At 44.2% G+C, this 26,290-nt stretch overlaps 1 protein-coding gene across 5 annotated transcripts in view; it reads right to left on the bottom strand.

Annotated features, from left to right (window-relative positions):
- The window catches only part of TMCC1 (transmembrane and coiled-coil domain family 1), a 131,195-nt gene that overhangs the window by 68,597 nt on the left and 36,308 nt on the right, over window positions 1–26,290 (bottom strand). For 2 of the 5 annotated variants that reach the window (XM_032194017.1, XM_032194016.1), the window contains exons 4-6: window positions 15,475–15,717; window positions 5,026–5,082; window positions 1,596–1,840 (exon numbers count right to left, since the gene is read on the bottom strand). In XM_032194017.1, coding sequence (XP_032049908.1) covers window positions 1,596–1,799 — 204 coding nt within the window. In that variant the 5' untranslated portion in view covers window positions 1,800–1,840; window positions 5,026–5,082; window positions 15,475–15,717. Of the gene's footprint in view, window positions 1–1,595; window positions 2,478–5,025; window positions 5,083–15,474; window positions 15,718–17,505; window positions 17,555–26,290 lie in introns of those variants that run through there. The other 3 variants (XM_032194019.1, XM_032194018.1, XM_032194015.1) reach the window with 3 other exon arrangements.

Below are 26,290 nucleotides of genomic sequence, written 5' to 3' on the forward strand. Positions count from 1 at the left end.
GCATAGGTGTATATAATCAGGGGACAGCTGAAAGCTGACCCTGCCACATGAAATAAACAGGCTGGAGAAAGGAAGCTCCTAGAAAAGAAAGACTGAAGCCTAACAAGGAATCTGTGGCACTGCAGAATAAAATACAAAAAATAATAATAACCATATTTTTCAGAATGTGTTAGGAAGCAATACAAATTACAGCATAGCAAGTGGAGGACTCTGCTTCAGGAGGATGAGGTACTGAGTCCCAAGGCAGCATGTGTTCTCAGGATCATGGGATAGAGGTGCTATCCTGAAGTGCACTAACTTCCTTCCCACAGCTTTCCTCAGCTTTGCATCAAAAGGTCCTCAAGCTGCACGCACTTACCACTGAGATACAAAGGAAAACATGAACACTGCCAAAACAGCTGAACACCTCTCTTGCTCATATACATAGAGATTGCAGTTGCCACTTTCTTGCAATATTGGTTTATAAGCAAGCAAGTTGCATTTAAAAACTCCAAGTACATCAGATTTTCCAAAGATTTTTAAAAGATTAATTTCCATTCAGCCACTGATGACACTTGTTCTTCTGAAAACCTTACGGTCACAGTCCATGGACCATGCTCCAGATACAGCGCAGAGATGTTAGTTTGTTGCTCCAACAGTCTCACTGTGACCCCTTTTCTCCCCACTATTTCCATCAGTTTGTTATCGCAAAGGAAAATGCCCCAGGACAAAACCTAAATTTGGATCAGTTCAGGCATGAACGCTACACAAAGGTTCTTCACCAGCCTGAAATCATAGAATTATAGAATATCCCGAGTTGGAAGGGACCCATAAGGATCACCAAGTCCAACTCCTGGCACCGCACAGGTCTGCCCAAAAGTTTAGACCATGTGACTAAGTGCATCAAGCAAAGGTGTATTTACCCAAAGCAAGGCAGCTTTTCCTTGCTTGTATCACTTTAGACCTGTAGAATACATCATCTTCATTGACCACCAGAAAAACACTAAAAAGGAGCCGGTAATTCATTAACCTCTACAGAGGCACATCTGGTTATGGAGATCTCTCAGAAGTTTAGTGCCCAGAGCAGGCTTTTTCCTCACATGCATTTAAAGTCTTTCAGACTTCATTCTCCTCCTTTCACTTTTAAGGAAGGAGTGGAGAAAGCCTCCGCAGTTCCTTTTCTTCAAAAAACAGCTCCATTCGCTCAAACTGGAATTCCTCACTTTTTATAAAATGCACAACATAACAAGAAGGGAAAAAGAGAGACATACAAGTACAAATTTTTGTTGCAGGAAATAAGTAGCAGCTGCTAACAAGGACTAATCTGGCTGGTGTTCTTCCCAACATCCTTTGCTTGATGGTGATGTGCCATCTGATCAACCTAACATGCTTCAAAAGTAGTTCTTATTTCAGTGATCAAATACATACCAAATAAGCCACCTGCCATGTGAGAAAATGACTAATGCATCTTTTAGCTCTTTGCTTCATCACATAAGATTTTGAACACAGTAGCATTAGCATTTGCTGAAAGACTTGCTTTTAAAAACAAGATCCAGAAGTCTTAAGAAAACATACAAGGAGATGATAAAGACCAAAGGTAAATCTGAGTAACTTACTGCTGCTGCTGCGGCCTCCTCTCCACCTACATAGAGGGAAGAAGCAATCTCCATCACAGACAAGTTCGTGGGAGCATCTGTAGTAGATGATGATCTGGGCCGACCTGACTGCATATCTTGGGCAGACCTCCTGTTGATCTGTGGACTTCCTTTTGGAGGATCCGTCTTGCCCCGCCTGCTGTGCAGGCTTGTCCCTCTCTTCATTTTAGGTGGCACTCTGATCTGCTGAAGCACTCGGTTCAGAGCTGTGGGGTGGGTGGAGACACCATCAATTTCAGCACAGGAGCTTTGGCTTTCCAATTCCATGTCAGCCTCCAGATCAGCCTGAGCTTGCTGAACATCATGTGGAGAAACAGACGACCTCCTGCGCTGATGCTGGAAAAGGTGCTTCAAGCCTTGACCAATCACATTAATGTTCTCCAAAGCATTATGGGTTATTTTGGATAATTTTTGCTCTGATTCATGCTGTTTTTTGGTCTCTTGATCTTGGGATTTGCCTCCAGGATCAGGGTCATCACAGAACTGTTCACTGCCAGAGGGCTCCATTGATGACACCCAACAGGTTTATTTGACTATTCATACATAAATATGTCCCCTGTCTTTAAAAGGCTTGTGTTTGTTTTAAAAATGCCAAGATTGTCAGCCAATTAGGTGTGCAATTGCTTCAAGAGTGACTACACATGCAGCTGTGCCACGGTGATCTCATGCTTATCTAATGTTAAACAAAAGAGCCATTATTATAAATCCATGCAGAAAGTAGTGGGTTAAAAAATCCAATGTACAAAACATGCCACTAACAAAACAAAATGTATCAGTTTTCCAAGCATTCCTCAATCCTTGTATTAGTTGCATCTAGGCTGTAAGCAGAAGCCAAAGCTTGTATGAGGACAACTCATTTATTGCCTAAGGGAAGAAGCACAGCACAAAGGAAGCAAGAAAGGTTAAAAAAAAAAAAAAAAAGAGGGGCTGTTCAAAAAGGGGGGTGGGGGAAGAAGCAAGGAGTAACCAGTAGAGTTTTTTTTGTTGTTGTTTGTTAAGAACAAAGCCCATAATATCTAACAGAACATGAGGTTAAATGTCTCTATAGAGCACGTTAGTCTCTTCGTCAGAATTAATTTTGATCCTTACCAAAGATCTGATCTTTCATGCTTCAAATGTCATGTCTGCTCTGCCTACCTGATTTTCCTGAAGAGTGCCTAACTTGACTATACTTAATATATGCAAGAAAACAGTTATGCATCTCCAAGCATTAAGAACTGCCTTATTACGGCCAGCATCTACTGATGGCACTGGAAATTAGATATGAAAGTTTGTCTTCACGCAGGAACAGGCAAGTGAAATGACTTCAATTGGCATAGTCTTGTTCAAAATTCTCAGAGAAAACAAAAATGACTTAAAAAGCAGATTAAGTAACCCATCTGAACGGGGGGAGGGAGCAGCACCATGCATGTGTAGCTCAGCCTCTGACATAGGAAAAAAAAACAACAGCTTTTCTCCAGAAGATCTCAATCTCGCCTCTCATATCAGCTGGGTTTTGACAGCAGTTGGTTATACTACACCGCAACTGAGAACACACTACTGGAGAAGAACAGCAAAGGAATGAGGAAGGAAGGAAGGACGCAGTATCTGAGAGTTTCACATCAGCACCATGAGATCACATGCTCGGAAGCTGATCATTGTTTTCTTGCAGGAAAATGCTTTGATTAGGTTTCTATAAATATAGAAACCAGACCAGAGAAGTCAACCTCAATCTTGGCAAAAGGCAGCCTGTGCCTTAAAAAACATTTTATTTGAAATGCAACGAGTTTAGGATTTGAGAGCATTCATTTTTAACTTAAAACAGCTGCAGAAACATAATGCATTGAAGTTACAATTAAGAGAGCTCTCAATTTTGTGCATCTGAAACCTGACCGATGGGTTACAGATATTCCAGAACTGCTTTCCAAGCTGGCATCCAAAAATATCAAAAGAGCTGCCTCACACTCCCCCCCCCCCCTTTTTTTTTCCCTCAAATGTCATTGCTATAAGCTGGAGGCAAGATGAAATTCAGTACTTATGGAAAGTGTAACACTAAAATCATACCGTATTTTAGCTGAATACTTTGGAAACAATCATTGAGATAAAATATATTGCTAGTTTAATCAATAACCCACTAAATGCAAAGTAATAAACCACATCCCAGAAAAAAAATATCTACCCATACTCACACAGAAAATATGGCAGAATCAAACCAATTATTATTATTTCAAATATACTCAAAACTTCGTTGAAATGTCTTTATCATTATCATCCTTGGACTTTTAAGCTACATCTTTATTTCTTAACATTGCTTTTACTTTTTTCTAATTAAACAATTTCTCAGAAAGCTGAATTGCAGGTTCCTACTCAATTTACATTTTGAGGAAAAAAAGGTAAAACTCGATTTTCCTTTTCATACAAAAGACAAAAACAGTTTATTGAAAAAAACTTATTGGCCAAAAATCAGGAGTCCCAACATTATTTGGTATATAAAATACGAACTTGACAGTTGACCCATAACTGCCTTTTTCATTTTAACTAATTCCCTCAGCATTTGTTTTTCAGTCAGGACTCACTGGAGAGCTGTAGATCAGTACAAAAATGCCCAATATATTCCCTAACCAGCATCTTTACCACCTACTTCGTGTTGTCTATCCAAATTACCGATGATAATAATGTTGATCTAAAATAACATCATTTCAGTCTAACTGGAGTTCCAGACATTCATTATCTGCTGGAATCCACTAGCTGCTTAAATTAGTCCTGCTTCAATTTACAAGCTCACCTGAAACAAATCAGCCTAGTTAATTCATAAGCAAATCACTACTGTGACTGATTTCTGAAATTACACTGACTTGTATCTTTAAAATGCTCCTATAGGAGCTTTGTGGTCATCTGTGCATATTTCCATATGATAAATCTGTTACAAGCCCGATAAGAATTTTTCAAACCACACTTTTGGTATGAAGATACTTAAAGCTACTTATTTGTACTAGTACCTAGTTTTGCAGAAATAGATTTGCTTTACTCATGAACTGTGAATCAGCAGAATAAATTAACTCATTTATTTATATTAACCACTAGGATTCAAGTTTTGTGCTTGCTTTTTCCACTTATAAAAGTCTTTTTATTCTCTGTTTGAGGAAGGAAATGGAGAACCTTATACCATGAAGCTCAGGAATATACATTTCTGACTCGTATGAGAACACAGAATATCAGGAACAAAATTATTAATTCTATATACACAGTCACACTAAGCAGATGTTATAACATTACCACCTCCCAGAACATGCTCATATAGACCTTCATTTGTGCAATTATTTCACAGCAGCAGTGGAAAACAAAGCAGTTAAAAAGAAGAAACTGGCAAAAACAGCATTAGATAACTATGAATATATAAACTAATACTTGCCTCCATCACTTGCCCTTTAGCATGGCTGACATACAGCAGTCCCTCCACTGAACAAAACTGCAAAAAGAAATTGGATATGAGATGCAATTCTTGGAAATGGGAGTAAAGATGTACACAAACAATAAAGTGAGCATGATTCCAACTTCTGGATTTTTTATTTTTTTTTTTTAATGCAAATGCCTCTGGAAGCCAGGCTACTTTAAATTCTTTCAAGTAATTGAAGGGATACAAATATAAATGAAGTTAAAACCAAACTTTACAGGATAATCAAGAAGTTCTTGCGAAGCAACATTTTCTCTTGGGATTTATGGCCATCTGGATGTACTGGAGGCACAGCTAGATTTCAGGGTAGAGTTTTCAAGGTCAGGCTGGTCTGTACCAATTTTATTTTCTCCTCTTGTTCAGTCATTCAAACTTTCCGGGCACAGGTCAAAGAGGTTGCTCGTGTTTACCTCAAGTTCACCTAGCAGGACAGAATTGTGAGTGCTTTGAAACACGAGTGCCTTTCAGCTCACTTGACAAGGAAGCTTGCGTAAGTGCCTCTGTGACCCTGGCTGAGCTGCCAACCGTGCTCAGCAGCAATCTCTGCCAGCAGGCAAGAGACCAACCAGTGTCCACCCCAGCAGTAACACCCACGCAGCACCGCTCCCTAAGGACAGGTGACTGACACCAGGCCACACTGCTTGGACGAGCCAAGCCCCATACACAGAGGTGCTGCAGAGGGCACAGTCACCACCGCAGCACAGAACGAGCACGGAAGGATTCCAAAGCCTGAGTCCAACCCGGGCAAAGCACACTGCTCCCAAGGACACTATCCTGCTTTTGCTGTCCTCTACTAGAGAAGGGGACAAAATATCCCAAGAGCATGTTGACAATCTGTTTAAGGTTCCTGTGACAAGCCCAAGGCGAGGACGGGCACTTGGAGGAATGCAACAGAGGATGGCGACAGACAGCCGGGAACAGATGTGCTGTCTGCATTTCTCTCGACAGACTCCTGGGAGAGCTGCGATACTCTGAAACAGCTAAATTGGAGTGATTTTCCAAAGGCAATCAGTTACTCAACTAGCTATTGAAAACTGATGGGTCTGTCTAGGGTGGGACTGGCATCCTTGGTACTCATAAACCCACCGAAAGATAAGTGTGATATTTGATCTTTTTTCTGTGTGAAGAAATACTTACCTATAGGCAAACAAAATACGATTCCCTTACAGCTAACCACTAAAATATGTTGGTGCCTTCCATGAAGGCTCTATTTTCAGTAGGGATCTAGAGATAAGCCATGGAAACGGGTAGTTACCGGACAACTTAGCTGTTAAACTTTTATGTACACAATGTTATTTGAGCTTTTTTGAGAACAAGCCAAGATTGTGACTGAAGCTTTGGTCACCCACAGAGATTGAATTTGGCAATTGGTTAGAGCTTCCAAAGGGAAAAGCCTCGATCATAAGGAAGTCAACCACAATCAGACTCTTCTGGGCAGTTTCAGCAAAGCTGAGAGCATTAGGAGGTCAGGGTGAAACACCATCTTTACCACGGAGATCAAATTCCCCGTGCTGCAGAGCACAGAAGCACACAATAACAAACTGTTGTTCTCCAAACTGCATCTATTCTTTAACATAGGACTTTAAAATTTAGGGCTCTTATTTAGGTGCATTATCATATATTACAGAACAAATACAAAACAAGCTTCAGAATACATCAGCACTTAGCAGGATATTACAAGACTGCACAACTGCAGGATTTTGACTATTTTATTACGTATTGGATTCTCACCTCCAGACAGACTGCAGAGAAAGAAGATGTTAACAACAAACACTGAAGTAGTGTGCTAGAATGAGACAAGTGATGAAAGCAAATATGAAGAACTTATAAAAAAGATGGAGGGAAGACAAATGAAACCATTTTGTTGAACAAGATCTTGACACAGAAGTTAGATTTCTATAATAGTTTCTGTAGAAAAATAAGCACAGCAGGCAACTGTTAACATATGAGGTACCACTACCATAAATTTGTAGCCATTCAACTTTTTTTTTTTTTTTAAATATATATAAGTTTTAATATTATTTTTTTCTTTTAAGTACTGCAAGTTTCCAACAGCTGGGTCTTCACAGACATGCCCTACAGCACTATGGGTTACTTCTAAGAAAAAAATGAACTTTGAAATCAGCATTGAAACAACTCAAGAGATAACTTGTTTGCAATTGGAGTACTTCTTACAGATACAAGCAGTATAGAACCACAGAAATTGGGAAATAATTATTTTCAATAAAAGAAAAAAGATTCTGCCTTCTAATATCTACTATTTGTGCAATATTTAAACATTGCTAATCCTTAACATTAGTGTTCCAGTACAATTACCTAAGGAACTCTCACATTTGTTTTATTCCATAAACAAGTCAGGATAGTAACTCATCACAGAGTTGTAGACCACAGTTAGCAGGGATCTCATGTAGGAAACGATTACTGTTTCTCCTATTTAGCAAATCAGAAATACTTTTGTTTCTCCTGAGGAAGAATGACTTTTAGGAAGAAAAAAAACAAGCTGAATTTGAGAAATCCCAGATTGTTCTGAGAAATTCATCCTGAAATGGATTCTGTATCAAGCCAAACAGTTTAGCAAGAAAGACTAGAGGAGCAATAGTCACATACTAGAAAGCAACATATCATGGGAACCCTGGCAACAGCAACAAGCAGCAGAGCAAATAAGGATGGAAATCTCTGGGTGTTCACAAGAAGTCCCATCAAAACGAGGAACTCAAGAGAAACCGGAACGGGTGTAATCTTCAAGGGACTGAGGTCTGGAGAACATTCGAAGAGGAAGAGGAAGATGACAGAATAAATAATTTGACCCAGAACAACAACTGGATAGTAGCAAGACCGCCTGATATCAGGAGAAATTATTTTTCTTCCATTTTTACCCAAATTCTTCACTCTCAGTTTAAAGAAATATTCTGTCATATTATAGTATCTAAATGAATAAATAAAATGGAAGTAGTAATTAAATATAATAGCTGAGATGGCAGATAGCAGAAAAAAAGTTAATCAGAGCCCCAAAACAACAGTATTTTTAAATGGAAAGAATATCAACAGTTTTCTAGACAGAATTCATCCTTCCTCTCCAAAATTCATGCAAGAAAAGGCTTAACTGAATTCTAGTGAAGCTCCAAAAAACCCAAGGGACAACAGCTATACCACTGCCCCACACCTCGCCATAACCCTGACAATGAAGGTGCAGGAAAATAAACGGAGTATGGCTGAAAGAACAAATTGAAAAACAAAAATTGGATGATTTAAACTGAACAGTGGAGCTGGGAGAGGAGGAAAAAATTGCTTGGAGTACATGCAATGTGAACCAAACCTCTGTTTTTAGCTCTGCAACTAGGAATTTAGAAAAGGGCAACAGCCCAAAGCCCGCTACACTGCTAGACACAATAAGGAGTGGCAGGCGGCATGCCTCAAGACATTCAGTGAATGAACCCACAGTGCTTTGGGGTAAGGTGCCTACACCACTCTGAGTGAGACAGGAGGTGCTAGACGGAGAGAAACTGCCACTTTAATAGGAACAACGGACACATAGCAAAGCAAGAAACCTGTAGCCTGTTTTTTAAGCCAACTGTACAGTGCTACAGAGCAAAAAGAACACAGTAGGATAGACATAGGTTTTACTGATTTCTGCCTAAATATTTCCCTAAAATTTCCAACCTATTCCCAAAATTATCCAGATGTCAAGATGCCATCTCTGCTATCCTTGCTTTCCCTTCTCATACCACAGATGCAACAGGAACACAGCCATCATAGGTCAATCTGGTTCCATCAGTTCTGGTATGAAAACTTCACCAAGTCAGTCTCTGAGCCCAGTATTTATTTTCCAGTATGCAAAATTATGGTATTCCATAATGATCAGACCGTGGGGCAATATTACTGCTTCTGCAGTTTAGCAGTTTGTTGTTCTTCCTTCTTAGGAAGTACTGGCTTTCTCTAAAGCACCCTGATAAAATGTTTCACTATATAAATTATTGATGGGATTACATTACCATAGCAAGTGAATAATCTATGTATTTACCCTTGGAATGCTCCTACATTCTATTGCAGTACTATTACTTCCCTCGTTTTCAGATGAAAAAGGAAAACACAGCGGTCAAGTGGCTTACGGTTACCTAAGACCTTTGGAGCAGAGATCCAACAAGCTTTATACCCAGTAAGGTTAACGCCACACCTGCACTATCTCTCACTGCTGCCACCTTCTGACTTGCTTACGGGCAGGTAATGATTCGTACTACATCTGGAGCCTCCCACAACTACTTTTAAAATAACCTTTCTGGCAAAGGCTACACACAGGTTATTTTCCACTGGATTCATACCTCAAGAAAGCTAAATCAAGGCTAAAGAAAGAGTTAACTTGATAAGTGCAGCTTTAAGAACTGTTTGTCAAAACACGCCATAGTTCATTATTTGAAGACAACGTTTTAATCAGTTTTCACTGTTGAAGGGATATATAGCAGCACAGAAATTGTCCATTCTCAGTGCAGTGGAGCCCATCGTTTCACCAGTGTGGCTGAGAACAGCTATGGAAGTATTTCCTTCATAGTCAGAAGCCTATATTGAGTGCTGCACTGAGTAGTAAAACAATGAAAAGAGCCTACCTTCAAATACCAAATTAATTACACACGTACAAAGGTGAACAGGAATAATTTAGTTTTTTACCTTACTCCTCTTTAAAGAAATCATTCATTGAAACAGATTTTACTCCTTGACGCATTTCAATTTTATTTTTTTTCTTCCTGTGGCCAGTTGCACTCCTAATATCCACTTTTGCTATTAATACTTACATTATCTGAATCAGATTTTCCAGCCTCTCGAAAAACACATTACTAGGCCATGCCAAACATTTTGGCACATACTTCTTCAGGAGAGAGAAGAGCGGGGGTAGAGAGAAAGCTCAAAGTTGCTCTTACTCTCATTGCCTGTCTTTCAGGAGATGCTGCTACTTTCAATGTGTCAAAGCTGACTCAAATGTCAGGAACAAGAAAATCACAAAGACTGGAAAGACATGTATTTTCATTCCAATTCCCAAGAGAAGATAAAAGGTTACACTACAGCTATTTTGGGCGTTACAGAGAGGACTAAGCATACTAGTCAAACAGATGGTGTCTCATTTTAACTCCTAGCAGATTCATATGCAACAATACCAGCACAGAGGCTGGCCAGATTTAAGACCTCCAGTTCTAAAAAGAAAGCTTTATTCTAAGCCTGAAGTTATAAGAGGGTTAACGCATGTTAAATTAACAGGCTTGTGAAGATGGATATCACCTACCACCAACCCACGCTATGTGCGATTTTAACATGTGCTTTTATCCCTGAATTTCGGAGAGCATTGCATTTACTTTGACTTGTGAAAGAAGAAAGTAGAACTAACCTGGCACAGAGTAGTAAAATACTCCCCCTGATGACTCAAAAACAGTGTTCATTCTCTGATCTTCCAGCAGTGTTGACTTGACTTACTGGTATTAAGAGACAGATCAAAAGAAATTTTCACTTGGCTCAGCAAAATCATGCTTTTTCTATTGATTCAGCTGCTTTTAGCATTATACTTATGAAAGCTTTCCACTGACATATAGCATCTTGTGAGCTAAAAAGTAGAAACTTAGACTTCAAATAGTTTACAAGAACTAACTCAACCATATTTGAACCCAAAAGGGGAAAAAGTCCCCTAACCCATAACAGTGGTAACCATCTCTGTACCTTCACCCCAGATCTTCAGCACATCTGCGCTGGACAGTGTACCTTATCCACTCTCCACAAAGCTGGAGTCAAAAGAAGCAATATCCATCTCGTATGCGATAGCTGCCTTCATGCTGTTGAGAAAGATACCCAAAAAGCTTTACTCTGTCTAAAGACCATTGTCATTAAAAAAAGCCTGCTTGCTGCAAAACCTGGCAGCTTATTGCATTAGTGTTACTTGTTGTAAACAAGACACAAAACAGGCAGGACAAAAATTCTGATCAGAGGGTAACATGACTCATTAACAAACCACTTCCAAACTTTCATATGCATGATATGAGTTTCATCCCTTCTCTTCAGAAAGCAATTTTCCTTCCTTTTTTTTTTTTTTTCCCCCCCCCAAGTGAACTGGTCTGGGGAGCTCTCAATTAAGTGCAACTCTTAAAAACTTTATTAATGTAACTGTAATGGCCTTTATCTGGGGCTGCTTTTTTTAAACATCTTTTCTTCTCCAATTACATTTAAGTCCCTCCCTGCAGTGCTACAAAGATGTCCAGTTGTGCCCATTAAACACTGCCCAGACTCCCTCAGACAACATTTGACAGACTGGGAGAGCCTAGCAGAAAGACTTCTCTACCTGCACCTCCTTACCTACACTCTTTCCTAAGAACCTGCTACCAGATGCTGACAGGAATAGGATACAAGTGTAATATATTTTTAATCTGACTCTTCATTGCCAGTTTTGTAAATCTCAGTTAGCTCGAGCACAGTTTGAGACAAGGAACACGGAGCATGCATGTCCCCTACCAGGCAGAAATAGTGGCAAACTAGCCCTCAAACCTCAGGAACACAGACCAAGTAGGGTCACAAGTACCTGTCTGAAAGTGCACAGGCCTATTGCCAGACCTCTGAAAAGAGTTTCTGCACTTCTTTAGATCAAAGGAAGGGACCCAAGAGACAAGAGCTTGGGACACTCATAAAGGAGTTAAACCAACCCTAAAACAAGAACTAATTTGTTTTTCCTCCCACGAACTGGAATTAACACCTGAAGCATTTAAATGACTTTGCCAATCCAGAACCAAATCTTAACACCCAGTTACTCTTCCAGAACAAACCCTCTGAAAACCACCACCCACAGCACAAGTGTGAGCAGGATGAACACAGCCCTGCAGACCAGAAGGCTGCAGTTTGTCACAGCCTTCCCACCCCCACCACACTGCAACAAGCCCTCGCTGCTGTCCATAGCATCACTCTACAGGCCAAGCAGCCTGACTTCGCACAGCTACTCACTGCAATCTAACCAAGCTGCTGCTCCAGAAGACTCGCATGCTCTTCCACAGCAAAGGAAAAAAAAAAAAGCTAATTAACATCCCCTGAGCCATCCCAACCCAGGCTTTCCCTTAGCAAAAACACAGGTAAGTATGTCTTGCCTTTGAGACCCATTTGCATTGACCTCGCACTTGGTGTAAGCACGAACATACCCATCTGTCAGGTCTGCAGTGAGCTGTGGCTCCCATGCCCCAGCACTGGTGTGGACAGGTTCAGCTGGAAACCCAGCTCACTGCCCCAGCATTAAGGGGCTAAAAGCAGACAGCAGTGCTCAGGTGCAGCATGGACAGCAAGCCAGTACCAACAGGAAAGCAAAAAACTGGAGCTAGAGGTTATCCCAGCTGAAACCCTACATTGTGAAGGATTGCAACAGCCACACACCCTGAGATTTCCATCAAAAATGCTTTTGTGTCAGTCAACCACTGCTGAGTCAGTCAACCACTCTAGGCCTGAATCAAGTAAGTTCAGCTCTAAAAGCCCCTGAATAAAAGCTGTTTTTTTTTTTTGTTTGTTTGTTTTTTTGTTTGTTTGGTTTTTTTTGTTTTGTTTTTGTTTGTTTTCCATTTCTCCAATTTTAATCATTATTCAGCCTCAGTGCAACGCGCTCTGTCACTGTTTCCTACCAACAGGACAAGTGATATTACTTCTCACTGCTGTTACCCACTGAAGCATAAGATGCTTATTCAGCTCTCTCCCACAGGCAGTGATTTACAAACACGAAGCCTCTACAGGTCTGCTACTTCTACTGATCCCAGAAAAAGACTACAGTCTTTATGCTCCACACCAACATACCCAGAAACCATAAAAAACACATTTATTTGCTAACAGGACAATCGCCATGGCAACTAACTTCCAGGAAAATCACAGTCAACAAGTCCAGGACAAAAAAACAGGCCTATAAAGCATTTATTAAGGGAGACCAATCAGCACATGCAAGTCTGAGAAATACGGAAATTCGCTAGATTTCTCTCTGAAGAAACCAGAAGTGGAGGAGTCTGCAAACTTCTCATCACAACCCATCATGCAAGTTGAACCAGTGACACTACCACCTGTCTCAACATCTCAGTGCCCTTTAGCATTCTTAGAAGTTTTTTTGTCCCCTTTTAGGCTAGTTTTAGAGCAACATTTCTCTTGTGCACAAATTCACCTTTCAGACCACTTATTTATGCCAAAAGATTTTGTTTTATACTCAAATTCATTGCCATTCTACGTATTAGCATTCACTCTTAGTCATGAAATTGAATAATGAAAATACAGTTGTTGCAAATAAAACGATGATTTTCATAAAATTGAGTGTTTTATGAAGGTAGATCAATCTCATCTTACAGACAAGGAAACAAAAGTAACTTGATTAGGGATGTGCCAAACAATCTACATTATTTTAGCAATATTCAGAGAGAGACTAAAAATTGTTCATTTAAATATTTTTCACAGAACAACAGCATTTTTGGGCAACGTGCATCAATTTTGACTGATAGAATTACAAAGACCATAGTTTGTTTATATATGATTAAAATGGCACCTAGTTTAAAGAATACAAAACAAATCCCTAATCCAACTCCCTGCCACACTATCTAGAACACACACTAAGATACAGACAGCTCTGCAAAATATTTCACTAGTGTGTTTCTCCAGTTTTCATGAAACCAGCTCATGGGAAACAAACACTTTTCTGCCAAATGGTATTTTGGTATAGTACCATAGCCAAATAACAATGCCCAGGCTAGACTGAGGAACCCCTCTGAAGTTTCTTGCAGTAAATTCTGCCCATGTGTAACGGAGAAATTTAACAAGCTACCGCCTGTAGATCCTAACTCTGCTTGCAGGGGAATAACAGGAGGGATAACTACAGCCATGAGAAGGGTCCCCTTCTCAACAACAGCACACCACTATCAGCCCTATTTTATTCAGTCCGCTTTGTGTTCCTGTTACAGGAACAATAACATTGCGCCATTAAGGCAGGTTAAGAGTCCCTTCCTCCTGTACCATCCCTGCTTCAGTCAACCGAGCTCACAAATGAAAACTCTTTAGAAAAGCTTGTCTGCTGAAGACACATTGTGCATCTGCGGAGCATGCCAGAGTACTCAGTCAAGTATCTACTTTCAGCACATTCGTTTTCATTAAAGAAAGAATGATGAATAGTCCAGTCTTCTATAAAACTGAGATGTTTGTCTGACTGTCACCGTAACCTGTAATTAATTGATAGACTGCCATGGCCCAGAAATATTAGCTTGAACACCTACATCCCACAGGAGAGACATTTCCAAGTAGCTTATGAAAGAGCAGATAGTATCAACGCACACTAACCTCTTTCAAGCCCACACTGAAGAGATTAGCTGACCTCCTCGTTCCAGCTTTAGCATTCAATGTGAAATTACAGCTAAAAGCCTTAAGATAAAATACAGCTGAGCAAGCTGGCAAACATTCTGCAATTCTTAAACAGGAAAGTTTCTCCATCTTCCGTTACCTGGGTGTGACAAAGCTGCACAGCCACAGAGTGAAGTCCCAGCTTTGCTAGCTTGTACATTACAGGCAGATTGCTCTGAGACCGTTGCTGTGAGTTGCTACACACCTGCCTCACAAGTAGGTATTTCAAATCTCCGAATAATCTGCAGTGTATTACAAACTCCTAAGCAAGTTGCACAGAGCAAAAGACTATTGTGCTGTGACTGAGCACAGGAAGGCAAGCAAGCCCTGCTTCACTTCTAGTCTTCTCCAGAGACGCTTTCCAATTCAAGGCAGCTATCTTAAAACTTGATCTGAATGCTTTCTCTTTACCTAACCAGAGAAATAACCAATGTTTCCCAAGTGCGTTTCAGTGACTATTTAATGTTTGTCAGATGCTCAGAAGAAGAAATCTACAGAGCTTCATAGTATTTGAGAACTGAATGGTTAAGCAATGAAGGCTCAGGTCATACACCACAAGCAAATCGCTCTTCTGAAAGACACCTTTCAAGGGCTCCTATGGCAGGTTCAAACGAGGTCAACTGCCATACAATGCTAGCTGGATATGCTGGTGCTTGCACGGTCTCACTGTACATGTGTGTACTCCATTGACCTACATTGTTATTCATAGAAGCTTTAGCAATCTGAATCAAGAAAACATACACCTGGAGTTATCTGCCCCCTTTAATCAGATGGTCTTTTCTTTCCACGTCTTCCCACTTTGACTCCCTCCTTCTCCAACGTGTGAGAATAAACATAGTTCACCAAAAGCTAGCAGGGAGCCCAAGTTCCAAGAACTTGTATTCTGTTCAGATATCATACTTTTATAAGGCTTTGTTACTTCCCACTCTTGGGCAGACTGAGTAAAGTTTCGCTCCCCAAACACATTGATTCCCAACTTCAGTAGCATACTTTGATTATCCATTTGTTATAAGATATAGTAGGCATACATACCTCAAAATTGCTCAGACTCACTCGTCTCTTTGCATAGATATGCTCACAGTTGTAATCCAAATGTCTTCAATAAAGATCTGTTTTCAAAAATACTTCGACATATAAATTCCACAGGAAATAGGAAATTCAGAGGAGGGAGGGAGATATGATTTGTTGGCTTTACATTTGCAGACAGCTGCATTCAGTAGTGCAGGTCATTTTCACAGTAAATCTTGTCAACAAAACTTCCTTGTAGAGAAGAACCTGTCAAAATTAACAAGCATAGTAAGAAAACCCACCAACATCTCACCAGCAACAGAACAGCAACACAGATCCACAGTCTCCACCAGAGAGGGCAACCAACTCTTATTTGAAAGACTGTGTTTCTACTTGCTTTGACGTGTTTAGTATCAGAGTCCACTAAGTGGTAGGTCTAATAGATGCTGGCAGAAAGTAAACTTCCTAAAGCCAGCACTCGTACTGACACCAGTATGAGTAACATTTCTGAAGGAAAAATAAAATGCAGCTAGTATATATGAGTTAGATGCTGCTTTTAGTTAGTGGATTGTTAGTTCCAATCAAATAAAATGTCAGGGATCTCAAAACATGACAAAGAGCTTCTTAAAAAACAAAACAAAACAAAAAAAAAACCAGCAATTTTCACGTGGTACATGTTGGGGGGAAAAATAATTAAAAAAAATCAAACAGCAAAACACTTCAAAAAAAAAATGGCACAAAAGCCTTACACCCCCATTTATTTTTCTTAGGCAAAATCTAGACAAAGTAGATCTTCCTCCATCTACAAGTTGCTTCCATACATTGAAATGCTTCTAGATGGCGTGTCAGGATTTATCTTGGAACTGACACAGGCGCAGGTGGATATGACACTCCAGCAAACTGGCCTATTTGGCCCAGGTACACTGCAGGACCATGGCGGTCGCAGAACAGTGGAAGTCCTGCAAGCTGGAGGGCCCTGCTGTCCACCGGCATAGGAGACAAGAGCTCCCCAGCACTGAGAGGCACAGCCCCCGGGCTACAACACCAGGCTTCCTTCCCCTGCCCCCGTTTCCAGGTGCTCCCCCAGACCCGCACCGTGCTATCGACTAATCGCGAAGCCACCCACTGATCTCGCTGAGGACAGGACCAGCAGCAAGGACGGCACAACTGCACCACAAGCCAAGAGGACTGCAGCGCATCCGAGCGGGCTCCCGGCGTTACCACCTCGGTGCCCGTCGCCCAGACGTGCCTTACGAAGGGGTCCCAGCCTGCAGACGCTTGGTTTGGAGTGACGGCCCCTGACACGGCGGTTGCATCGCTGCCCTCTACGCCTCCGCTGGGACCTTCAGCGCACAACCCGACACCTCCTGTCTCCCGAGGGGCCGCCCTCGCCTCTCCTGCAGGGCCGGGGGTGCCGCCACGCGGGCTCCGCTCATTTCTGAGGACGCCCCGCGGGTTCCCCGGTACCAGCGCCAGGCCCAGGCCCCGCACGGCGCTGCCGCCGCAGCCGTACCGCGGAGCTCCCTGCTCCGAAGGCCCGCCCCCGGGAAACCCTCAGACAGACGGCGTGCGGGCTCCTCCACGCACCGGCCTACGGGAGCCGAGCCGGGGGCCTCGCCGCGGGCAGCTGGCGGAGCCGGCCGGGAGGAGGCCGGGCCGGCGCCGCCGCCTCGCTGGAACAAAGGAGCGGCACCTCCGCGGGCCGCCGGGAGCCCCCGCTGCCCCGGCCCCGGCCCCGCCGCGTCGCTGCTGTCGGCGCCAGCCCCGAGGCCGCCGGGAGGCACCCCCGGCCCCGGCCGCCCCCGCGCCCCCGGCCCGCGAGCTCCCGCCGGCCGCAGCGAGGGCGGCCCCGGGGCGGCTGGGCCGCGGCCACGGAGCGAGGGGAGGAGGCTGGGAGGGCGGCGGAGCGCGGCCCGACAGCGGCTGCGGCGGGCGGAGAGCCCGGCCCGGCCAGCGGGGACCGCCTCAGCCACGGGCTGCCCCGCGGCCGGCCGCTCGGTGCCGCGTTCGGTGCCGCGTCCCGTCCCGTCCCGTCCCGCCCCGCCCCGCACTCACCGGCCGAGCGCGGCGCACCCGCAGCGCCGCCGGTGCTGCCCCATCGCCGCGCGCCGCCACCCCGCTCGCACCGGCCGCGCGCGACGTCAGCGCGCAGCGTCGTCGCCGTCGGGGGCGGGACCACGCGAGGCCCCGCCCCGCCCCGCCCTCACAAGCCCCGCCCAGCCCCGCCCGCCTTTGCGGCTGCGCGCCGGGGGCGGTGCCTCCCCCGCCCTGCGTCCCCCCCCTTGGCGCGCGGAGGGGCGGGGCCGGCGCCGGGGGACTCCTGGCCGCAGCCGTGCCCCGAGCGGCGCCCGGGGAGGGGAGGGGAGGGGGGGGGGGGGTCCGCGGGAAAACCTGCGAGCGGCCGCCTGCCGGGGGCGGCTCGGGGCTTAAAACGCCCCGGTGCCCCCGCGGCGGGCCTGGGGAACGCGGCGGGCGGGGGCACCGCGAGCAGGGCCGGCCGCTGCCCGCCGGGCGCCGCGCTCGCCCCTGGGAGCTCCCGCGGGCCCGCGGCCCCTCAGCTGCCCGCGGGCGGCCTCGGCCGGGGGTCGCGGCGGGCCCGGCTGGGAGCGCGCTGGGGGAGCCCGGCCCGACGGGGCTGTCGCTCCCTCTCCGGGGTGAGGCGAGCGCTTCCGAAGCTCCGGTGCCACCCAGCACGCGCTCGCCGTTTCCTAACAAACGCTTGCCTGGGAGCGGCCCAATGCTTAGGCCTCCCCAGAGGGTTCCGTTAGGGTGTCCGGCACCTCGCGGAAGCAGGCGGTACAAAATACGCTGCCAGCCACCAGGAAAGACTGAAATCGCTGCTGGATGGCTCCACAAATCCCCGCCGCCGTGCCTGTCCTGGGTTCAGCCTGCTCACCTGTGTGCTTTCCTTCCATTTTCCTCCACCTTTCCGAGAAGAAAATGATCTTAATACTGAGCAATGGAGCCCAGCAGGAAACTGCAGATGCGAGGGGCAGATGGGCTTGACCTTTGCTCAGCAAAGGGATGCCACTGCTCTGAGGAGATACCAAAGAGCAGGATCTCAAGGAGGCTGCTTCTGCCGACCTGCTGACTGCTCTTCATCTGTATGCAAATGTGATTTAGGGTGACCGTGCCTGTGTATTTTTAGGAGGTTGCAGCCCCTCCAGAAGTTGATTCGATGAAAAAATTTCCTTGACCTGTGTTTGATGCAATCAATGTATTTAGCTGCAAAAAGTTGGAATCTATATAGTTGACTCTTTTATTTCAAACCAGCGCTCATTACTTTTACATTGTTTCCCCCTGAAAGATCAAGAATTAATGAACACAAGCCAATATCTCTCCCACCCAAGTCCCTTCCTTACCCCTCCCAGCTATCTTTTCTCTCCCCATTCCTCCCCCAGTTCACACTCTCAAGTGTGACCTGAACTTAGAGCAACACCCTGGCTGCAACATGCCAGCGTGTACTGGGAAGGCAAGAGCTGCAAGCCGAATTCAAGCACTGCCACTTGAAATTACAGTCACAGGGCGTGCAGAGAGGACATGGATCCTGACATGGCAAGAAAACCTAAAGGAAAGAAATAAGAGATGGGGAATCTTTGTCTGCTGGAGTGAATATACACCACTGACCCAGTCAGAGCCCTGCTGAGGAGTGTGATGGATATATCATCTGTCAAGGGTCCTGCTCTCCTCACTGTCCTCCTCTGATGCTTCAATGGTCAAATAAGCCTCATGCCTTTCCATAAACAACCGGTCATCTAAGGTCTGTCCAGGCATTGCACAATTTCCAGGGTCTAGGAAACAAGTCCAACTTATTTAAAGTTGAAAGAAACTTTGTGCCTTCCCCTGTCTCCTAAAAGCATTTTGCAGAACTGGTAAGAGGTCTTTTAAAGTTTCTCTTCAAACCTTTGTTACAGGTTTTCACCTCTCCTTTTTTTTCAAAGGTGAATAACCAAGCACTGGAATCTTGTGTCAGCGCATAAAAAACAGAAAGGGAGAATGACTAAACAAGAAGTGAACCAGACCACCTGAATTTCACTGCCTAACTTCAGAGAAGTATTCAATGTAAATGAATAGTGTATATGGTGAAAATTATATTCAGTGTTTACTAATAAGAAATACACAAATAAATGTCTGGTGTTAGATCTCCAGTTGTCACTAAACACAGAAGTAATAACCACAACATAGTAAGAACATCAGATTCAAAAGTTCACAGGTAATCTGTGGTTTTAGACATCCACAGAAGTGATGAAGTAGGAAGCCTAGAAAGTAACTTAAAAGTAGGAAGCCTAGAAAGTAACTTAAGTGCAACTATCTCTCCCTGCAGAGACTGGGTATTGATGTTTTGGTCTACTAGTTACAGATATTCTTTATACATTTTCTAATGGATGTTTCTGCAATATTTTTCTACATATTTTATCTTGAATTGTATAACATGTTTTTCAAAAAATATTTTATATTCAGTAATTCAAAGATGTGTTTACTTCTAATATACAAATAAATACACAGGGAATGGCTTTTATATCACAGCTTTGGAGCATCTTTTTTTTTTTTTTTCTTTCCAGAACAGCTGAGGCCAAAGGAGGTCAGTATCTTTGAAAGCCTGACAACACAATGTGTTTGTGCATGCACAATTCAGATCTGTCAAACTATGTGTACCTATGGACAGCACCCAACACTTATTACAGAGACTTCTGTTTTGGACACTTGTACTATTGCTGTAATAGAACTCTAGAGTTTCAGGTAATCAATGTGCCAACTTAAAATGAGTTCACTCCTCGCAAAGGAGAAAACATTTTGGGGCTCGCTTGTCCCCGTCCAACACAGTGTCTTGTGCCAGTGCAAACTGGATGCAAAATAAGCACGGCAATTACATTTCTGAGCTGGTAGCATTCAGCACAGCTCTTAATTAATGTTCATTTGCACAGGAAGTTCCTGTGATGGACCATTGGTTCAAGTAGGATGCAAGAGGATGAAGCTGGGATAAAACACCAGAACAAACAGATATCATAGGGCTGAAATTGAGGAGGGTCTCTGCGCTTTCATGAATTGATTTTGATTCCTGCAGGAGAAAAAAACAGCTTGTGAACTAGTTCGATTTGCCTTTCTGTACCTTCCTCAAAATATTACTTCCACTATCCTGGTCAGTTCTTATGATACCATCCTTGGTTTGTTAGCCAAGCCCCTCAGTAAGATGAGAGTCCCCAGTCCTGTAGATACAGACCGTTGTGCCTCCACATGCTTTCTTGGTCCTGTCCTTGTACAATTTTTCTTAAGGGAGTTGCTGGGAAGAACCTGAGTAACACACTGAAGACAAGGACATGAAATAACCAGGTGATTATAATGGACTGATAGATTACGTTCAGATTAAGCTTTAGTTCAATCTCCAGTCTCTATAGAAACCAACCCTGCCTGACTGCTGGGATACCATTCCAGAAACAGCAGCAGGCATCAGCTATACTGCTGGAGATGGTGACTAAAGGCCGTGAGCTACCCTGGGAGTTTGTTACAGAGAAAAACACAGCTCAGGAGGGCAGATTGGGTTAGAATGATGAAAAGCCTTTGCTGATCTGACCTAGAAAAATGTTCCTTTTAATTCAGCATCAACTCTCAGGGAGGCCTTATAGCAACAACCGTGAGCTTGTTTTGTGGCTGTCGTTCTCCTGAAATCTGTTTCCCTTTATATTCAGAAGCCAATTTCATTCACTTTTGCATACATAGGAGACATGTCTGCAACACAGATGTCTCCTCATATGCATGCAATATAATTCAGTTCTGCAGTGCTCTCACAATGAGAGGATTATTATTTCTATATGTACAAATGGATGTGTGGGGATAGGGTTTGGAATGATTCTGGGCAAAAGGAGAAAAAATGACAGTTTTAGTGGTCATAAACGATTTTCAATGTGTTTCAAGGGGTTACTTGTAATGTTTGGATGCCAGACAGCTCAAAGTACACTCAGAACAGGCCTGCTTGGCCATCACTCGCAGCAAACCTTCTGGCTCCAGTGTTAGACACGGAAGTTTTCAAGTTGTTTGACTCCCAGGTTTGTAGAGCAAGTGACGCTTGCTCAAAGCTTAGACCATATCCCCTGCAGTGTGGGTGAGCTTGGTAGAGTACGGGGTTTTTCCCCGCAGACATGCGTTCAACCTCTATTGCCTTGCCCTCCCATGGAGGGCCTGTCCTCAGAACAGGCACCTTAGTGATATATGCTGCAACACTGCACATGGGGAAAAGGCACCCAGCACTTTGGATTCCTTGCTTTGAAAGGCACTTGCTTTCAAAAGGTACTCCTTGCTCTGAAACTTCTCAACAAAGAAGAAAACTCTGCAAAAAAAAATAATGAAGCACACTGGGACAACATCAAGTGTGTTTCATGCTCCAGAGAATGCAGGGCATGCTGCAAATTAAGCCTGATTTCCATGTGGCTTTGCATGTGCAGAAGGCACTGGGGAGAGGGGAGCCAAGAAGGGCATCCGTCTCCCTTGAATTGGGTGGCCCTTATGTAGCATGTAAACTCTGCAAGCACTGGCTAACACGTCCTGCTAGGATGTGCTGTAGGTACTCCCTGTGGTGCATAATGATGCCCTCTTTGTTACTTCTTAGATTTATTACCTGTAAATCACTAAGGCAGAAGCAAGATTTCTGAAGCGAAGACTACCTAGTGGGAAGACCCTCCCTTGGAGAGAAAGAAAAAGTGACCCTGGATGCGAGAGCAGCATCTCTCCCAGGAGGCAGGACGCAGTGAGTGCTGCACTTTTCCACAGATTCCCTTCAGCATGCACCTTCACCAGCCAAAACCCAGAGGAACCCTTCACAGTCTGATGTGCCTTTGAAGCTGAGAGACCCTTAAGCTGGCAAAGCATGAAGCCAAAGCATTTTACAGATATCAGTTAAGCCTTTCACTCATTACTTCAACAGAAGTAATGAGAGAGAGAGGGAAAACTTTCTACTGATGGATGTACTTCCCAACAAGTGCTCTGTATCCTGCCTGCTCTGTTATGTACTGGGCTGATGCAGAGGAGGTGGCTGTTATGACTTGATTTTGCCTGGCTCAGTCTCCAAATGAGAAATCTGGGGACACTTTCCACACCGGCTCTTTCCATTTCACCCAAACAGAAGCTGTCTCTCTCAGAGTGCTCACTTAGAAAGGGTTACAGAAGTATGAAGAAGCTGAAGGAATCAAAAATTAATCAAACTTTGTAAAAATGTTCGTATGTGTGGTAAAGTCATTAAAGATCAAAGGGGAATCTCTTCTGCAAAATATTAGTTTAAAAGATTTACATCCTATTTCCCCTCTTGTGTTTAGCAATGAGTAACATCTAGGAAGCGTGTGATACCCACATGATAAACAAAGTCCTAGTTAGGGTAATTAGAGAAAGACTGCAAGTCATCAGTTAAACAAAATCCCAGTGAAATCATGTTGCTTTGCAACAGAATGAAAATTTTGTGAGCTGCAGCATAACAAAGATGGAATACAAGATAGAATGTGCACTGATAAAATAGTCACCACTGGAATAAATTTGAGAGGGGTAGAATTTAAACCCTGTTTTTCTCAGAAGCCAGCTATTGGAATGAGAGAAAATTCCCTTATAAAACAATGGAGTAAATTTTATTAAAACTGTCAAATTACAAAATGCTAGAAGGATTTTACAGCCAAGAATCAGCAGGCAGTAAAGTGCTTTAAGGGAAATCTTTTCAGGCTAAATCCCAGAAGTCCAAGAATGGTAATAGAGATTTGCTTTGAAATTCCTCAGGAGTGGTTTCTCATCAGGGACTTGCTTAGTCCTAGGTACATGTATGAACAGCTTACAAAATCCCAGATCAGAAATTGTTCTTGCACTGATGCGCATAGAGCCATGCCACATTACTGTACTAGTGAGACAGCGGTTTGTATTTCAACAATGAGTTCAAACCAAGCTCCAGGTATCGTAACACTTCTGTGTTTCAGGCTGGGCTGAGCATTGCATCAAAAATGCATGACTGCTCACAAGGCATCTGCAGGCAACAGTGAGAATGAGGTGCACCCAGTTACAACACCAGCACGAAATCAAAATGTGTGCTGCAAAATGTGCAGCACTTACTGTACCGCAGTGAGATTCCTCCACTGTGTTGTAAGCAAACAGACTTCCAATAAACTCTGCTTCCTGGCTTGCTTCCATAGATCTCAAAGGCAGCAGCTACCTTCAGTTGCAGAAAGCATTCTCTCAAGGTCTCCTTCACTCTTGTTCCTCATGGCTCAAGCAGCAGAGCACAGCCTCACAAAGAGCAGGAGAAAACAACCTGCTGCTGATCTGAACTACACCTCACAGTGTATGCCTGTACATTTGCTCTTATTTCTTGAAGAGATTGCTGGTGATTCCCAGCAGTGTTCAGAGAACCAGGATAAAACTCTGGACATTTTTGTTTCCCCTTGGTGAGGCATAGCTGCTGCAAGAGGCGTGTGAGCATAACAAACTGATCGGGTGCATTCTTCTCGTTTTTAAGCCAGCAGTGCCACCTGCTGCTCCTGGCAGCCCGCTGTAGTTGGGCTGGCACAGGAGCCCCTCCAGCAGCCCTGGGCAGTGCCCGCCGGCCATTCCCTCCCCTCACAGTCGGGCCTCAGGTGCCGAGGGCAGCCCAGCAGCTCCCCTCGCCCCCCTGCCCCAACCATGGGGGGTTTCATGCTGCAGCCGCTGGCCGGCTGGCTTGTGGCACCTTGTGCAGCAGCCGCTGGCAGGGGAGCTCCCAGCACCTGTGCTCCAGGTGAGCGCGGGGTCCTCAGGCGTCATGGTGCACATGGCAAAGCCAAGCCTTGGAGCTGCGTACAAAAGCTGTGGCGCCGGCCTGACCTGCAAGACCACCGGTGCTTGGCAGAACAAATTCTATGTGCACTCCACAAATACCTATAAACCAAACCTAAGGTAATTCAGTATTTCAAACCCAGCGGTTCAAAATGAGCTGGTAATGGCCACACAGCAAATGGATGTGCACCCAAAACTCCCATCCTCCCAAGTCCAGAATGCACCCAGGAATCAATCCAGGGGTGCAGATGTGCGTACTGGTACGTGCTGCACCCTGCAGTTAGCCTGACAACAGGGCAGGCTGTGGCTGTGGTTGTCACCTGCTTTGCCAGATTGCTGAATGCAGTAAGGAGAAGTGCAGACCTTTGAGCAGGTTTTAAGCCCAATTTGAACAGGGCAAGCCTGCCTGCATTGCTGTAACAGTGGTGGTCTGTCCTCTGTCTGGGAGGTCTGTTAGGTGGTTGCGCCAAGGGGCAGTACTACCCAGGCCCAGCGGCCCAAAGGTGCTCTGTGCCAGTCCCTGCTGCAGTGTAGCGCCATGGCGTGTGGTACCATGCAATGCAGTGCAGTATGGTGCCCTGTCCTGCAGTGCAGTGAGGCACAGTGTGGCAAGGTGCCATGCCCTGCAGTGCCATGTGGTGAAGCGTGGTGCAGTGAGGTACGGTGCTGTGCTGGACTGTGCTGTGCAAGCAGCATCTGTGTGAGCTCACACAGGAGAGAAGGAGGGGGACGTGGACCAACTTTTCAAATACTTACAAGATAACTGGACTGTCCAAGCTAAGGTAGCCGGGCAAAGGTGATTCACAAGAACACTGTGGACAAAGCTTCCCTTTGGATTCTCTCTGTTCTGTCCATCAGGGAGGTGCTGCTGGGAAAACAGGTAGACTCCTCATATCTAGGTGCTTTTCTGCAAGCTGGGTGCCTGTGTGGAGTCTGCTCCAAACACACACATGCTGGAAAATCTTCCACACAAACAAATCCCCAGTGAACAAGGAAAAGCTAAAAAAAGCAAAATGTCTCATTTCTCTGTAGTCATTTTAGTGTCCAGAGAAGCAATGTAACGTTTTAGTGTCCATGAGAAGCTCAAAATCATGGTTATTAACAGTGAAGTTTACAAGTTGGGTGTGCTGGAAATCCTCTTCTAGCAAGCACAAATCCAGTTACATTTTTAAGTGACGAAGTCCTCCTGCTATAAGCAGGCTTTATATAGACCAGCCAACCTCATGTAATCATTGTAATGCCAAGAAGACCGATGGTGGTTGATGTAGATGAGCTGTATGTACTTCTGGTACAATTTAATCTCTGATTCCTTAAGAATCATGAATGATGATCATGATGAATCAGAATGAGGTCTCATTAAAATTGTGCTATGAGCCACAAGAGTCACACCCTGGTGTAAAGGAACACAAACCCCAGATCCTTAATGCTCCTTCACGGGTATTAATCTATGCCCTTGACATTCATCAAGAGCAAAGCCAACAAATATACAATTCACAGCACTCGTGTCAGAAATGAGGTATGCCTCTTAAATTTTCCTTTAGCCTAGAGCTTCCGTCTTCTGCCTGGTAATGTGGAACCATTTTTCAACCATTGACAAAATAAAATTGCATTTCTTTGAAAAACAAAGAAGAATCAAAAGACTGGGATATAACTGCTTAGGATATGTCTAAACTACAAACCTCAGGGAAGAGACATACAACTTCGTAACTCTTTCTGGCATGACTAGTCTGCTGCAGAGAGATTATTGTACATAGTGGGTTCTATGAGGACAAAATAAAAAGAGGGTCAGAACAGAACTGCGCATACTGACAACTTCCAGGAACAGCAAACACTCAAACTGGGCCTGAAACCTGTATTTCATATCTAGTTTCTAGGCTAAGACTTCATATTAACCCTTTATTGCTTACTACAAAATTGTACCCTGAACAAGTGGGTAGGCACTGTTCATGTTTCTGTCCCTAAAGTTCATTCTGCTCCTCTGATGCAGTATTCAGCTACATCATAACCAGTGACAATCAAATGTCAACATATGACTCATTAGTCTGAACTCTTTGGAACA

This window comes from Aythya fuligula, chromosome 10, assembly GCF_009819795.1.
Source record: "Aythya fuligula isolate bAytFul2 chromosome 10, bAytFul2.pri, whole genome shotgun sequence".
Taxonomy (NCBI): domain Eukaryota; kingdom Metazoa; phylum Chordata; class Aves; order Anseriformes; family Anatidae; genus Aythya; species Aythya fuligula.